Source organism: Protopterus annectens, chromosome 14.part0 (genome assembly GCF_019279795.1).
Source record: "Protopterus annectens isolate FY-2018-M chromosome 14.part0, PAN1.0, whole genome shotgun sequence".
NCBI classification, from domain to species: Eukaryota; Metazoa; Chordata; order Ceratodontiformes; family Protopteridae; genus Protopterus; species Protopterus annectens.
Window position 1 is genome coordinate 72,284,524 of NC_056748.1, and position 16,044 is coordinate 72,300,567.

Genomic DNA, 16,044 nt, shown 5'->3' on the forward strand with positions numbered 1-16,044 from the left:
CAAGGTCCTGTTTGCTTGACTTTTGGCACCTTGGTTGTAAAAGATCCCACAGCACCTACTGAAAAGAGTAGGGGGTCCTTTATTTTTATACAAAAATAACTCATATTTACATATGTACAAATATATAAACATACAAATCTGTTTAAACATATTCATAATTTCCTTTAAAATAATGCTAAATTTTCATCCCTATTAGACCACCACTCCTTTTTCCATAACCACCATCTGATTTTACTTAATATTGTTGATAAAATGTATTTCCCATTAAACATAATTTCATTTTTTCTTTCATTCCATATAACATAAAATAATTTGTCTACTCTTTTAACATACTCTCTATTTTTGTTCTTATAATATCCATGTTTATTTTATCCACTTTTTACATCTTCAAAAAATATATACTTTTTACAGTTTTCCCCAGTAGTCTTTTCAGTCTTTTATATTTCAAAAACGTGTTTTGTAGTTTCTTCTTCTTCTTGGCAATGTAAACATAATCTATCACTTTTCTTTTTGTACGGCATATTTCCTTTTATTGGCAATTAATCTATTACCAGTCTTCACAAACCGTCTTGAAGTTCTACTTCCTGATTATACCATTTGCTTATTTTTATAGCTTTAATTTTTTCATCCTTTAGATTTTCACATGGTTTTACAGTCATGTTTTATCATTACATTGTTATACCATACATTTCTGTCTTTTTCTATATCAACTCTTATTTTCCATAAAAATATTTTTTCTTGGTAAGATTTCATTTATAGACACTTTGTCTTTTACTCTTTTTTTTTTTTTTTTTTTTACCATACCCCAACATTTATCATACTTATAGTTATACAGTTTTACTACTAATTTCTCATCTTTTTTATTTATCCACTTAAACACTTTTTACACATTTACTGAAGCAGCATATACCTCTGGGTTAATTACCCCTAAACCTCCTTCTTTTACATACAAAACTCGTTTTACTGAGTTTAATCTAGAACCCCATAAAAATGAAAAAAAAAATGCCTGCAATAATTCCTTTTTAAATGCTGTTGGTAACGTAAATACCCTTGCTAAGTATGCTGTTTTCCTATTAGTACTAAATTTACCAAATATGCCTTTTTTCTCACTGATAATGTATATGTTCTCCAGAAAAGACGTTTGCTTTATTTCTTCTGTTGTTTTTTTTCCATTGAATTCTACTTGCATCTTTAGTCCCAAATGTTCTACCTAACACAAATTTAATTCACTGTAAAATATATACCCCTAATCTTTACTACATCACCTAACCCTTTACTTTTCTCTTTAAGGCCATCCCTATTATCTCTAGACACATATTTGTGTAAATTATTACTACCTTTATCCTTTTATCAAAAATTTTTTTTGCAATGATTAATATACCCTGCCTCCTTCATTTTTGTAATTTATTTCACTTGCTATCACATTCATAACTAAAGCAAAGAGTATACAACTTATTGGGCATCCCTGTCTTACACCACTCTTCATATGTACCTGTTGGCTTAACCAGACGTGCAAGTAATTTTACTTTATTACTACTGTATGCTGACATACATAATGTCCTAATTTTCTCACTTGTTATAGTCTTTCATTATTACTCATAAGATTTCATATCTAGTTGTGTCAAATGCCTTATTAAGATTTCCCATCACAATTTTAGCTGCTTCTTTTCTGTTTATAATAGGTTCATAGGTAAGTACTAGGCTATCTGCCCAAGGGCATTTATAAGCCAAGTCCCAGAGTGTGTTGGCTTTCGCCACCCCCTTGTATTAGTTCCTTGTGCCTCTGACCAGCAGAGCCATTAGTTCCCTGCGCCTCTGTCCAGCAGAGCCACTGCAGTGATCCCCGGGGTAAATTACTGTTTCCTGTCCACCTGTCAAGGTTTCTCTTGAAGAGTGCTAGTGAGGGGCTCTGCCTGATGTATATTGGAATCTTGTTCCAAAGCATGGGGAGTCTCTGGGTCAGGAATCTATCCCTCAAGCATGTCCTGTTTATCGTTGTGGTAAGGTTTATATCCCTAGAGCGTGTGGCTCTCAGGGATTTGTTTTTTTTTTTCAGGTGGAGCATATCCATCAATTCTGGGTTGGACAAGGCCTTGTATGTCAAGCAGAGATCACCTCTGAGTAAGCGGTATGCAACCGAGTACAGCTGGAGTTTCTTTAGTCGGGCTGCATAGGTCATCTGTTTGAGGCCAGTAATCCTCTTGGTGAGGTACTTTTGTGGTCTTTCCAGCTGTTGCAGGTGTCTTGTAAGGTACATCCGAAATGGGGTATTGTATTCTATAATGGGTCTAATAAGTGATAAGTAGAGAGGCACAATAACCTCCTTGTTCTGGATGCGAACCCTTTTGAGATTAAGTGGGCTACATAGAAGGATTTTCTAACCACCTTGGCAATATGATTATCAAAGGAGAGATTGCTATCTACTTGGGTCCCCAGATCCCTTATTACTTTTTTTATATTTAGGGGACTACCACCTATGTGGTAGTTCATGGGCACTTTGTTTTTTTCCAAAGGGGATGACGTATGCACTTTTTGGCATTCAACTTGAGGCCATGATTTTGACACCAGGTATTCGTCTCAGTGAGACCCTTCTGAAAAGTGTCTGTATCAGCCGGAGAATCAGTTATGGCCCCTAGTTTGCAGTCTTCTGCGAACTTTGTCAGCCAAAGTCCTCCTGTGCTTGCCTGTACCTCTGAGAAGTATATACCGAACAGGAGGGGTCCTAGGACTGAGCCCTGGGGGACCCCACTTGTAACCAGTTTAGAGTCAGACCTAGAGTCTGCAACTCTCACCATGTGGGTTCTGTCTGTGAGCCAATTTGCAACCCATCTCGTGACGTAGGGGTTAATGTTCAGTTTGGTGAGCTTGTCTATAATACCAGAATGGGGAATGGTATCAAAAGCCTTTGCGAGGTCTAGGTAGGCTATGTGGACCTCCTTACCCTCATTTAATGCCTTAGTAACTGTCTCAAAGAAGCCCACCAGGTTTAGGAGGCATGATCTGCCCGTAACAAAGCCAAACTGGGTGGGGTCCAAAGTTTGGAGGTTCCCAATGTCTCTGTTAATGAGTTCCATAGCCTTGCAGACCAGGCTAGCCAGGCTTATAGGGCGATTGTTCCCAGGGTCCATTGTGGCGCCACCTTTGTGGGGTGGGATAACTGTTGCTGTGCACCACTCTGTGGGTACGTAGCCTGTAGAGAGGCTGAGTCTGAACAGTGTGTTTAGGTGAGGGGTTAGTTCATTTTGGAGCTCTTGTAAGACACAGCCTGGAACACCGTCCGGTCCCATTGAGGCTGTGTTTTTGACTTTGGATAGGGCTGTTTTAACCTGTGTGACGGTGATTGCCGGGGCCTTACATTCTTCTGGTATGGTTATGGGCCCTTTAGGGGGTGAGAGTGGTGTGAAGTTTGCACTGAACCTGTCTGCCAAAATGTTGGCAATATCAGTCAGTTCAGTGTATTTTGTGCCATTCTGCACCAACTCAGAGCAGATCTGAGAGTTTCCACTTAGGTTCTTGACATAGCTAAAGAACACTTTGTGGTCATCTTTGGAGTCCTTGGCAATTTTTCTTTCAAAGCTAGCCTTGGATGATTTAATGAAGGATCGTAGTTTCTTGCTGATACTGATCAGGAATGTCTTTCCTTCTAGGGAATTTGCTTTTATTGGTACTAGTTTCCTCCTCCTATTGTAGAGCCTGTTTATAGCAGGGGTACCCCAGGCTGGTTTCCTTTTTTTTGGAGGAGTGAGTCTTGGTTTTACTTGGGATAGCACAATCCATGCATTCCTGCAGATGATCATAGAGTTCCTTTGTATAGGTTTCAGCAGCTTGGACAGCATTGTCCATTGGCATGGGGGCTGTGAACTTTTCCACCTCGGTCTTAAGCAACGTGAAGGTTGCTTTTGAAAAGTTTTTCACGGTGGTTTCCTTGATTGGGGTTGGGGGCGGAATGTGAATATCCAGAGTGATTAGTCTATGGTCTGATCTAACCAGCGAGGGGGTTGACGTCAGGTGTGGAACACCGGACGCCCATGTTGGTGATGACCAGGTCCAATATGTTGTGTGGGGGTGTTGACCAGTTGATCCAGGGCATTCGAGTTTATAAATTCTAGGAAGCATTGGGCAAGGGAGTTAGTACTTGAGTAGTTCTCCCAGTTAATGTTTGGGTAGTTAAAATCACCCAGTATTAGGGTGTTTGGTAGGACCTTCGTATTTCCCAGTGTCTCCAGAAATGCTGAATTGGATTCCTGGGTCATGGTGGGTGATCTGTAGCAAGCTACAATTTGGATTGCAGTTTTGTCCGTTGTTAGTTGCACTTGGATGATCTCTGATGCATTGTGCTGCGCCATTAACCTGGAGGTGTGAGTATCCTTGATGAATTTGGATACACCCCCGCCTTTTGTGTTTCGGTCTGGGTTCTGTGGCCGGAAGGTATGGTATAAGTTATAGCCTGGTAGTGCTGGGGGGCTGTCTGGAGCCTTAAATCAGGTTTCTTTTACTGCACAGATATCAACGTTCTCCATACTGAGGAGTGCCTCGAGTGCGTGCATTTTGAGGTTTAGACTTATGGCGTTGAGTCGCATTACCCTCAGTTTTTGGATACTTGTGCTATTTACAGTGGTGGATTTGTCTTTTGAGCTTTGCCTATTCGAAAGCCTAAGGGTGACAGGTGCAAGCCATCTCCTGTGAAGCAACGTGGTTTGTCGGGCATGTCATCTCAGGCAGACAGATACTGGATCCCCTTTGAATGACACCAGAAACTTAGCCAATTGTTGATCATTTTTTCTTTATACTGTGGCGTCATTCTTAGTGAGGGCAGGATGCTACTCAGGGTCAGGGTCATACCTGCCTAGGCTACATGATCAGAGAGCTCTTCCATGTCTCTTTTCATGTAGTCCAGGGAGGTACGTTTCAGATCATTCACACTAACATGTACAATGACAGAGTCATATTTGTACTTGTTCTGGAGTGACCTGAGTGCTTGTGTTATGTGGCGGATCCTGGTGCCCGACAGGCAGCTAACTGTAACCTTCTCCTTGTCCAGCCTAGTTAGTGGGACATCAGTGTGCCTGACTATAGAGTCGCCTATCATTAGTGTGTTGGGTATGTTATTTTGCCTTAAGGGCTGTGATTGTGTGTCACACTGATTATGTGAAGTATGTGTTTCATGGTTGGTGATGGGTTGTGGAGGTTGCTTGGATGTTTGCTTTGGAGGTCTGTGCTGCTTTTGCAGATTTTTATTTAGAGCCTCCGAGTATGTTTTAGTGTATTTATGTGTGTTATTTGCCTGTGTTGGTTTGTTAGGTCTATGTGAGACTGGTGGTGTGTTGCAAGTATTACCTTTCTCCTCTTGACAGTCAGTTACAGTCTGGGGTTGAGAGAGCTTTGCCTCCAGTTTGGCTGTATAATTGCATCTCTCGCATATGTTAGTGTTTGGTGGTAGGAGGAGAGGGTTGTCTGTGTACATGAGGCAGTCGTAACATTGCCTCAAAATGCCCAGAGTCACCAGTTGGACTGGAGAGTACACCGGAAACTGCCCTTTGGATATGCCTGAATAGGTAGAGTGAGCTGTTTTTCTGATTGAGTGGTGAGGACGAATAGAGAGCCTTGTCCTTCTGGACAGTATAAGGGGGGCTAGTGCTAGGTGTATTTCGTGCTTGTTATGAGTTTTAAGCAAGTGCTGGGCTGTAAAATGAATGGTTTGAGTGCTAAAGTTGAAGGTTTGTCTAGTTCCAAGGAAAAAAACTGAAGAGTAGACTTTGTGGAGTCGGGAATAGTTTAACCCTAGCTAACTGACGCTGCCCGGCGTGCAAAACCGTGCAAATGCGTTTTTTTATATCAGAAAGATTAAAGAGATAGAAATTAGCCCAAAATGGCCAATAAAACTACAGTTTCTGGACAGAAACCACTCCTCCAAGGGCAGGTAGGCTGTTCAGACCTCCCCACTCTCACTGGTGAACAAAGAAACTTCCTTTTTGCCCAAGTAAGGTATGGCCAAACACAGAAGCTTAAACACAGTCCGGGTATCAGCAGGTATCTGTAACTGGACTTTTCTAGCTTAGTAAGGTGGGAATATCATCCACAATTTCTCTCATTAATAATTCTTAACAAATCTTCCCCTTTATACTATATATGCTGTCTTCCATAATATTTTCCATTTTAGCTTCAAATCTCTCTTGCATTATTTTCATAAAGATCTTGTAATCATTATCATTAAGTACTACTGGTCTCCAATTTTTAAATTATCTTTTGTTTTCCTTCTTCCATATGAATTTAAGTGTCCAAATACATAATTCTTTATACATAAAACATTCATTTAACCATTCATTCATAATCTTTAAAAATATACCAAACCCTTAAATGTTTAAACATTTACCCCATTCCATCTAGACCAGCAGAAATATCTGTATTTACTTGTCCTAATACTTCAGCTCATTTAAAGAAATCTCATTTTCCAATTTTTTATTCTCTTTTTTTCTGTTAACTTTTTACTTTCCATGTTTTTTCACTACCTTCTTTTTTTCTTTAAACATTTTTTGCACATATTCTACTACAGTATTTATAATCTTTTCCTGAGTTCTTTCTATTTTTTCTTTTACATTTTTTATTTCTCTCATTACACTATCATCTTCCTTTCCTAATCTGCTTAAGTAACTCGATACTTCTCTTTTTCCTTGTAAAACTATTACTTTTTTCCTTGTAAAAGATATCTTTGCTTATGTGACAATTCTTGTATTTTTTATTTCTTTCATGTAATTATTTTATACTTTTCTCACATCATATTGCCACTGTAAAAAAACATTTTGTATATTTTTCCGTAAATGGCATCCACCATGCAGACCAGATTTTATAAAATGTTCTCAGTAATATAATCTTTCCATAATTGTACTACTAATCTCTTTCTCATTCATCCTTTTTATTCCTTTGCCTTTATATATTCCTTGTTTTCTTTTATCTCTAGCTGTATTGCCTCCCCTTCTCCTATAACTAAACCTTTTGATATTATAAAATCTGTTTCAGTTCTATACATACTCCTTTTGTAAGTCCATGAAATTTTGTTCCAAAGTTTAAATTTACCACATCTTACTTATAACATTTTACTTCCATCATTTCCTTTCTTTTTATGCTTGCCTCTTAAATCACTGTCTCCTTTCATTATAATAGTCATATTTATCACTACATAGAAATCTGACTAAATAAGCTTTTCCTTTCTTTTAAATCTGACTAAATAAGCTTTTCCTTTCTTTTAAATCTGACTAAATAAGCCTTTCCTTTCTTTACAGTTAGTATAAGCATAACATGTTATAATTCTATACAATTATTTCCATTTTAAATGTACATTGGTTAATCTTCCCATTTTTGCTGAAGTTGCATCTAATATCTTTACTGTATTTCTACAGAGTACAGCCATTCCAGAACATCTCTTATTTCCAAAATTCCAAATTATCTTTCCTTCCCATAGCTTCTGTTTGTAATCTTTATTTGTTAAAAATATTTTGTCTTCTAATATAATTACATCTACATCACATGTATTACATCATTGCAAAATTCCTGTTCTTACTATATTCTTAATACTATTCACATTTACAGAAAGCACTCAAAAAATTTTATTTTCCCTTTTTTGTTAGATTCATGGTTTCATAAGTTAATAGCTAATTACTAGGCTAGCTTTCTTAACAGACCATTGTAGGACTAACCATTTTCCTTCCCAAAGGGGAGAATCAAACACTGTACCTTGTGTTTGTGAGTCAGGCACCCTAACCATTATACCAAGCCCAAATCTTCAGCTGTAATTCTTTTTTCATCCATTTCCTTTCTTTTTTCTTACAGTTATCATTTACATTTTTTTGTCTTTTACCCTTTACCAGTAGATTTTTTTCCTTTTACTGCCTCCCAATTTGCCATCTTCACTTATTTCAGAACCTTCTTCTCTATCCTCTCCATAATTTTTTCATCTAAATTTTCTTCTGTTTCTTCTACTTCCAGTATTTTTTCTGTTCCTTTTTTCCTGTTTTCATTTTTTCAATCCATCCATAAATGTCCAATTTTGCTACATTTACAACATTTCAGTTTTTTTTTTTTTTTTGTTTGTTTTTGCAGCATGTCCAATTTCCCCACAGATATAACATTTCTTTTCTCACAGTTACTTATCAAATATCCTTTTCCAAAAAAAAATAAAAAAAATGTTTTGGGGTATCCCCAGTATTTTACAACACCCCCTAGTCCCTTCCACATTTATCATGCTTGGTATATGTATATTTTTTCTCTTTCTATTTTTAACATAGTATTACAGTTGCAGACATCAGTCCATAAACCCCTTTTGTCATAAACTTTTGCAATGCCTACTACTTAAAGCTTTCAAATCTCCTTTCAAAGTCTTTCTTTCTGTGTTTGAAACTGTACATGAGTCTTCTTTTTTGTTTCCCTGTTAAATGCGTTTATCACATAAAGACTCCTCGGGTTACATTATATTCTCTAAGAAAATTTTCCACTGAAAAAACAGTCTCAACTAATGTCACAAACTTTAATAAGTGCTCTTACCTCGTGTGCTTTTACACCTAAAGGAGCTATTAAATTGTCCCATATTTCATACCTATCCATTTCTTTCTTTTCTTTACTTTTAATCCTTACTATATACTACTGTTTTTCATTTTGATCTGCTTTCTTTTCTGCTACTTCACTTTTTTGCCTTCTTTTACTTTCAATGCATATGTTTACCTTTCCATCTCACCACTGTTCTTTAAGATTGTCTCTTCATTCTCCTTTTATGTTTTCTATATAATGTCACCCCAGGAAATATCCCCTTCATTTTCTGTCTCATTCTGCACCACCATTTTTTTAAGTAAATCATCCCACGACCCTCCCCGACTGGAGGATTGTAATTATACCTCCATCATTTGCTGACTCATTTCCATCAAACAGATTTCTTTGAAATATTTAATCAGAATCCTGCACACATTTTCTGGTCTGTATTTGCTTTCTCCTTCATTTCTTTCAGTACTCCATCGTCACCTCCTCTCTCCATCTGCCTCCCTGTTTCTCTGGGATACCTTTGCACCTGCATTGGAAATGAGAAGTGCTCTTCCAAAATGGATCCCACTCACAGTAATAATGAGTAGGGTGAGTCCCCCTTGTAATATAAATACTGCCTTGGGTTTCCCCTGAAAAGGCACCACTACCCTAGTAGGACTAAGCATGTCAACAAAGGATAAATCAAATAAAAATAAATGCAAGGTTTGAACTGGACTTATTACCGGTCTCACTGTAATACTCTGTAAGATCAACAGAGGCCTCAGATTGATTGCACTTATTGCTGGAATATTTTGTACCAACTTGGGGGAAATGATGCACATAAGGTATTTATAATATGTTAAGATATGTATATGTTTTGACAAATGCTGATATTTCTTTCCTGAAGATGTAGTGTTAAGACAAATACTTGCTTTTCTGTACATTATTGGTTCATAGGTAGGTACTAGGCTATCTGCCCAAGGACCTACATAAGCCTAGCCAACAAGGTTCCCTGGCTTACGCCACCCAGGAAAGTTATTTTCCTGTGCCACTGTTGAGCAGAGACACAGAAGTGATCCCCGGGGTGTATTTCGTATTACCAAAAGTTCCAGACCTTTATAAATTGTGAGTGGCAAGACAGAGAGGGCAAAGGCTTGATGAGGATAGGAGTAAGCAGCTTGATAGCCAAATGTAGGAACAGTGGGAGAATTTAGCAAGGGAGCAGCTTTTGTGCAAAGACAGTAGGCAGTAGATGAATCACATACATAGGAGGGCCATAGTTAGTAAGAATTTTTATTACATTACAAGAAAGGGACAGGTCAGTATTGAAAAAAGGATGAATATGAATCCAGTCCTGGTTGTCTTCGGTTCCTGTTGAACCCAGTATTTGATGCACAATATGTAGTACTGAAACTGAGTATTGTTAGAGCTGATGACTGTAGCAGAAAACAATTGACAGCAAGTCTGATAAGTTTTTTTCTTTTTATGACATTGATTTATAGCACAATGCTGCAGACTCTGAAGTATGTCTACACAACATACGGAGTGAGAAGAGGACTTTATCGTGGCCTTTCATTGAACTATATCCGATGTATACCCTCACAAGCTGTGGCTTTCACTACATATGAAATTATGAGACAAGTGTTGTATCTCAACTGAAGGGCAATTTGTGTAATGGCACAACTGAATGTTTTTCTATATTTTATCAACTGCTGCTTAAATTTCTGCCTTGTCAGGAGACTAGTTGGTATACGGCCTTAAAAGAGGTACTCAAGCATAGTGTTAAACGGTATATAAAATGTTTGCAGATTAAGAAGAACACTCTTTAGAAAACCACACGTTTAAAAAACATCTTCAGTATTTGTTTGGCAGCTGTTTCTAGCATCTTGCCATCTGGTTGCTGCTACCTTTGCAGGACAAGAAAATTCACTGAGCTGCATTGTGGACCACTGGAACTTGTCTTATGACTTTTCTTTCAACCTTGGTCATATGGCCATTGTGAAGACACTTTAGCAGTGTTAACTGCAAGATAAGTATGTTACCCTTTCAGGTGAAACATCTGTACCCTGTTCACACTTTTGGTGTACACTTCCTTTTCAGACGTGCATTAGTGAGCTGGATAAAGATGCTTTAATAGGTTATCTTCTGTGCAGTACCCTCTGAGCCGTGTGTGTTTTGGAATTGTGGTTCTTTAAGGGTGAATTTGCACATCATCATGTTACTGTTGCAAAACACAGAAGTGCATGCAGCAAAGCTCAGCTCAGGTTGCTTTCTGTTGCAGGTGGTTCATAAATTCAGTTGTAGAACTGCATTAATCACTAGAAGAGGGGAATACCATTTTTATGATTCCTTGTAGTCTATATACTGAAAATGAGGACATAGACATGTGGAAGCTCAGCAAGAAACCACAGTTCTTATATGCAGGATGACTGCTTGCAGAATGTGTTGGTAATACATATACAGATATACGTGTACATATATTAGTTCAAACCATCTTCCAGTCTCTGTCTTTCCTATGGTAGTGTTAGTACATGTCTGCACTACAAAGATCTGTGTATATTTGCATGAGTATGCACACACACACACACAATGTTTAAAAAACAGCAGTGTGGGCAGAGCTTCATAAATCCCACACACACATAGATGCATTGTTTTCTTCCTCCATTTTCTCTGATTTTCCAGCAGGCATTTAAAAAGTTGTGTTTTCATTTGTAGTAAGTTTGGATCTCCCATTTTTAGGTAATGGGAGACACTTGTTAAATAACACTTGCCTTTGGACATTAATCAGCTGAGTCAGTGAACAGATGCTATCTGACGTACTGGAGGGTATATTTTATGTACCTGTATAGTAAAACGTGTTGAGTAACAATTTCATTTAACTAATTTTGTGTTAACTAGTCTTCCAGCCTGTTCAGAGGCAGTTGTAATTATATGGAGGAGTTCTAATGTTCAAATGATGGTCAGCCTTGAATTAAATTGGTTTAAAATTCACACACACATTTTTTTCTTGGCATTTTCTTATAGGTGAAAAGAAGTGGTTTATTGGTAAAAGAATGTTCCTGAAATACAAGATGTAACATTTGGACCCCCCCCCCCCCAATGCGTTGTACAGTTGGATTCATCCTGTTCTACCAGTCAATGTTTTGCACTTTTTTTCTGAAGTTCATGCTTTGGCGCTGGCAAGCCCCACACTGGTGCATGCTGGGATGTTACATATTGAATGTAAGATCCCTTTTATTCCCTGGTTCTACCAACTGTTTTCTTTCACTCTTACAGTTTCGATCTCAATTTTGACACAGGTAATTTTTTTTTCTTTTTTGCATTCTACGCCTGAAGTGAATTAGTAAGTACCTGTTTGCCTGCTGAATAACAATCGGTGACCTGCATGGCTTGTATTTACTGCCTGGAAGAAGAGCACAGTGTGAAGAACTGACATAAGTGCCAGCGATTTAGCCTGGCCATCCACATATATCACAAGGAAAAGATCCTCGCTTCCCTCACTGCTGATAGGTGGTGGTGATTGCTCATACTTCTTTTAGGGATCAGTGGACACCTTCATGTCTGTGGTGGATCACCAGCAGAACAAATGTGCAATGAAGGCTATCCTAGGGATAAATCTGTTTTAAAACTTAGAGCCAATCTCTTCAGTGGTTGACAAAGAGCCTATGAGAGGCACACCCCTCTACTCCCACCTTGAGAAATGTACACCATATTATAGGTATCATGTACTCCTTAGCTGGTCACACCACACTGGCCATCAGTCTGTAGAGTCACTAGAATTTCAGGTTGATAGCAAAGGAGAACAAGGACTGTACTCCAAGGTACTCTCCCAGGAGAGAGGAGTCTGATGACCAAGGCTGAGGGAGTCCATTAGGTTTTTCCTTGCCAGTGTTCATTGTTTAGGTCCTGGACATCAAACAAGTGTTTCATGTCTGGTGGAAGCTTGAATAGTAGATGTGAAGAATGTGCCCTTAGAGAACATACAAACAATGAGCCTGATGCTGGCTTCCCCTGCCCCTGTGCTGCCCTTGGCCGTTGCAGTATTCTAATAACATGTAGGTTCTCCCACTGAAATGGCCCTGCTGAGAAACCAAAATTGCTTCTACAGAGTTTTTTGGACAGGCCCAGTAATTTACTTCTGAAAATGGGATGAGAAAGGGGCAGGAATAAAAACCCCATGACTCATTTCATAAGATGTGGCAGTCACCACAGACCAAGGGTATATACTTGGCATTGAGAACTTTAGCTAGCATATAGTGTATGCCAGATTCTGCACTGCAACCTTGGAGGAGGTGGGGGGGGGTCTTCCTTCTGCTGCTGCTTGCGGCTTTAGTGGTATTGCTGAACTTCATGGTGGTGCCTCACAACCATCAAATCATATGAGTCCTGTCTTTATCATCAGCTGAAACAAATATTTCCAATAAATCAGTGCATACATTTTCAGATTGAACAGACATCACTCTAGTTTGATACACTAATGTCCAACTGTTTCTGGATTATTTGTGTAGAAGTAGCAGTTTACATAAGTAGAATTGATAACCTAACACTTATGTTGACTACATGCAGATGTAAGAGCTTTTCTATATTTTCATTACAGACATGTACCTGTGTTTTTATACCTCTTTCTGTGACACTGATGCATCCTTTTAACTGTAACTGTTTGAATTATGGTAAACTTTTAAGTGTGTGTGTATATATATATATATATATATATATATATATATATATATATATATATATGCATGTTAAGTTGTCTATCTCGCCTTCTTTCTTGCTGGTTGGGTTTGGAGCTGATCCTCGGCTCCGACTCGGCCATCTTCAAAAGCTCGAGCGCTGCTTACTGGCTCGAGGCCCCCCTATATCCCATGATGCCTGGCGTTAGATACACAGATCTTGTTTGCTGCTTCTTCTGTGAGGTTGTTCTACTGGCTCAGGTCGTATAAAACTTTATTATTATTATTGTATTTTTCCTGTCAAAACTGTAGTTTTTAGTGTAAAATTAGTCATTAGGTTAGACTGTTGTATTGTAGCTAGTTTTTCTCTAGATCCAATTACTTTTTCCACAAGAAACTCGTTTAAGTTAGAGAGTCCCCCCCTTCTCTCCCTTTCCCTACCTCAGAAAGGTTTTCCGTTTAAGTTAGAGGATAACCTTTTTTTCTCTCTATCTCCTCCTTTAAAAAAAAAAAAAAAAATGTTTCCTTTATTATCACTGTTAGAGTTTAGTGATGGTTATCTATAGTTTTTTTTTGTTGTAGTAGTGCTTGTAGTTGGTTGTGGTAACTGTAGTGTCTAAATTTTAGTGTTCGGTTACTTTAACTTTTCTGTGTGTGTTTTTGTCCTTGGTTTTCCTCCAGGATGTCAAGGATCCTAAACCGTCTGGATTCAAGAAGTGTGACTCATGCTGTCAGAAGATGCCTCTGACAGATGGGCACACTTCTTGTGTTTATTGTCTGGGCGCCGTGCACCTGCAGGACTCTTGCTCGATTTGCCATGCGTTCAGTCCAAGAGTCCTGCAGGAGTGCAAAAACAAATTGATCTTGCGGGGTCTGCTTAAACCCCAAGATTCACCTTAAACCCCAAGATTCACCGGCGAAGGCTCAGCCCGTGAAATCTTCTAGGCCACCTAAACCTTCGGCTCCCAGTTCGGGGCCGTCGTTGGGTGAAGCCATACCATCCTTCTCGGCTCCGGCTGGAACCGATGTTCCTCCCTCCCAGTTGGCTCTGACACGTTCTTCGGAGCTGTCTGAGAGTCGAAAAAGGTCCAGGTCTCCTTCTCTGGAGTCGATACATTCGGCTCCGAAGTAGCCTCTGCTCCAGTCGGAGCCTAGTCATCGCTCATCCCACTCTTCTTGGTCCTCAAGACTTTCGGACCATGACTAGGAAAGAGTGGTCAGTAGGCTGTTAAAATCGCAGGCCCTAGCCAAAATGTTGTCCAGCCCCCCTTATCAGGCGTCCGCTCTGTCCACAGCTGTAGATATTCCTCCTCTGACTCATCCTATGAGCTCTGAGCCGGAGTTCATTGGGGTTCGATTCGTGGAACCGTCGGCTCCGATACCTTCTCCTTTGGTTCCATCATCGGCTCCGATCCCTTCAATGGTACCATCCCTGGAAGGATCTAGGCGCCGAGACTCCCTCGTGTGCTCTGAGAGGGTGAGTGGCATCGGACCCTTGTCCGTCCCCACTCTCCCCCTCGGGGCTTTGGCTCGGGTGAGCTCGACTCCCACATCTGCCTCGGAGCCATCTCTCTCAGTGCAGGGAGGGGTTCTAGTTTCTTCGGAACCGCAGCCCTCTGTGCGTCCAGGCAGGAACGCCTTCGAAGTGGTGAGGAGTGTACTGGCCCCCGAGTCAGTCCCACGATCGACCCCATTGGCTCCTCTCCCTAGGGTGCATGCGTCAGCCTCTGCCACTCTTCCAGACCCAAGGGTGGGGATCCAGCGCTCCAGGACACCCCTTTGGGTGTATCCTCCTCTTCCGAGGCCTCCCCTGATCATTCAGAGGAGCCACCTCGCAAGAGAAAATGTAAGAGGAAGCATGTTGACTCCCCAGAGTCTGTTACATCGGATACCGACTTAGAGGAGTCGGAAGTGTCCCCAAGATCCCGCTCTGAAGATGTCTCCTTCTCAGACATCCTTGAGATGCTTAGGCAGAGGGGGAACTGGACTACCCTAAGCCCTTCCGAGGATGAGTCTGTATTCCTGGACACGTTTGGATCCCGACCTTCCACCTCCTGGGTGTCTCCGCCTTTCGACCCATGAATGTCTGTGGTGGCTCGGAAGGTGTGGACGGCTCCAGATACAGTGGAACCGACCCCTAGAAGACCTGCCAAATTCATTACTGCACCGCAGGACAAGCAGTTCTTGACCAAGGGTGTCCCCGTTGATGCCATGGTGGTAGCAGCGGCCACAAAGAAGGAGTTGGCTGAAACTTTTTCATCTGTCCATCCCCCTAACAAGGAGTTCAGGACGATAGACAGATATGGGAAGCGGATGTTCTCTTCAGCGACCTTTTCCATGCGGTCCCTGAATTACCTATGCCACTTTACCCGGCTTCAGAGGGATCTCCTGAAAGAGCTTGGAGATACCCTCCAAGATCCATCAGCTGAGGGGGCCCAGGCTAAGGCAGCCTCCCAGCTGGAGACTCTTAATTCAGTGGTAAACTCCTCCATGAGGCTCATTTCGTATGCAGACGATGATGTGAGTAGAGCCGCAGGCACAGGCTTGGCCCTAAGGAGGCACGCTTGGATGCAGCTATGTAACTTTGCGGAACCTTTCAGAGCGTCTTTCACCAACACCCCTTTTGATGGTTCCTCTCTCTTCGGATCACAGGTGAAAGATACCCTTACCAGGTGTGAGCAGGAAGGCAAGACTCTCTCTGCCGTAGGAGTCCGTTTTTCCACTCCTTCCAGACCATATCCTAAGGGTCAGAAGAGTGGAAAGATGTGGTTCCGGAAATCCCAGGGAGCCTTGCCGGACACACGTGGTGATTTCCCATCCAGGGGCAGAGGAGGGAACAATAACAGACGCTGCCCTCATGGCA

General features: G+C 40.5%; 1 protein-coding gene across 2 annotated transcripts in view; it reads left to right on the top strand.

Annotated features, from left to right (window-relative positions):
• The window catches only part of SLC25A16 (solute carrier family 25 member 16), a 1,052,007-nt gene extending 1,040,504 nt beyond the window's left edge, over positions 1-11,503 (top strand). For both annotated transcript variants that reach the window (XM_044055779.1, XM_044055780.1), the window contains one exon: positions 10,011-11,503. In XM_044055779.1, the coding sequence (XP_043911714.1) occupies positions 10,011-10,167 (157 nt within the window). In that variant the 3' untranslated portion in view covers positions 10,168-11,503. The remainder of the gene's footprint in view (positions 1-10,010) is intronic.
• Positions 11,504-16,044: the final 4,541 nt, after the last annotated feature.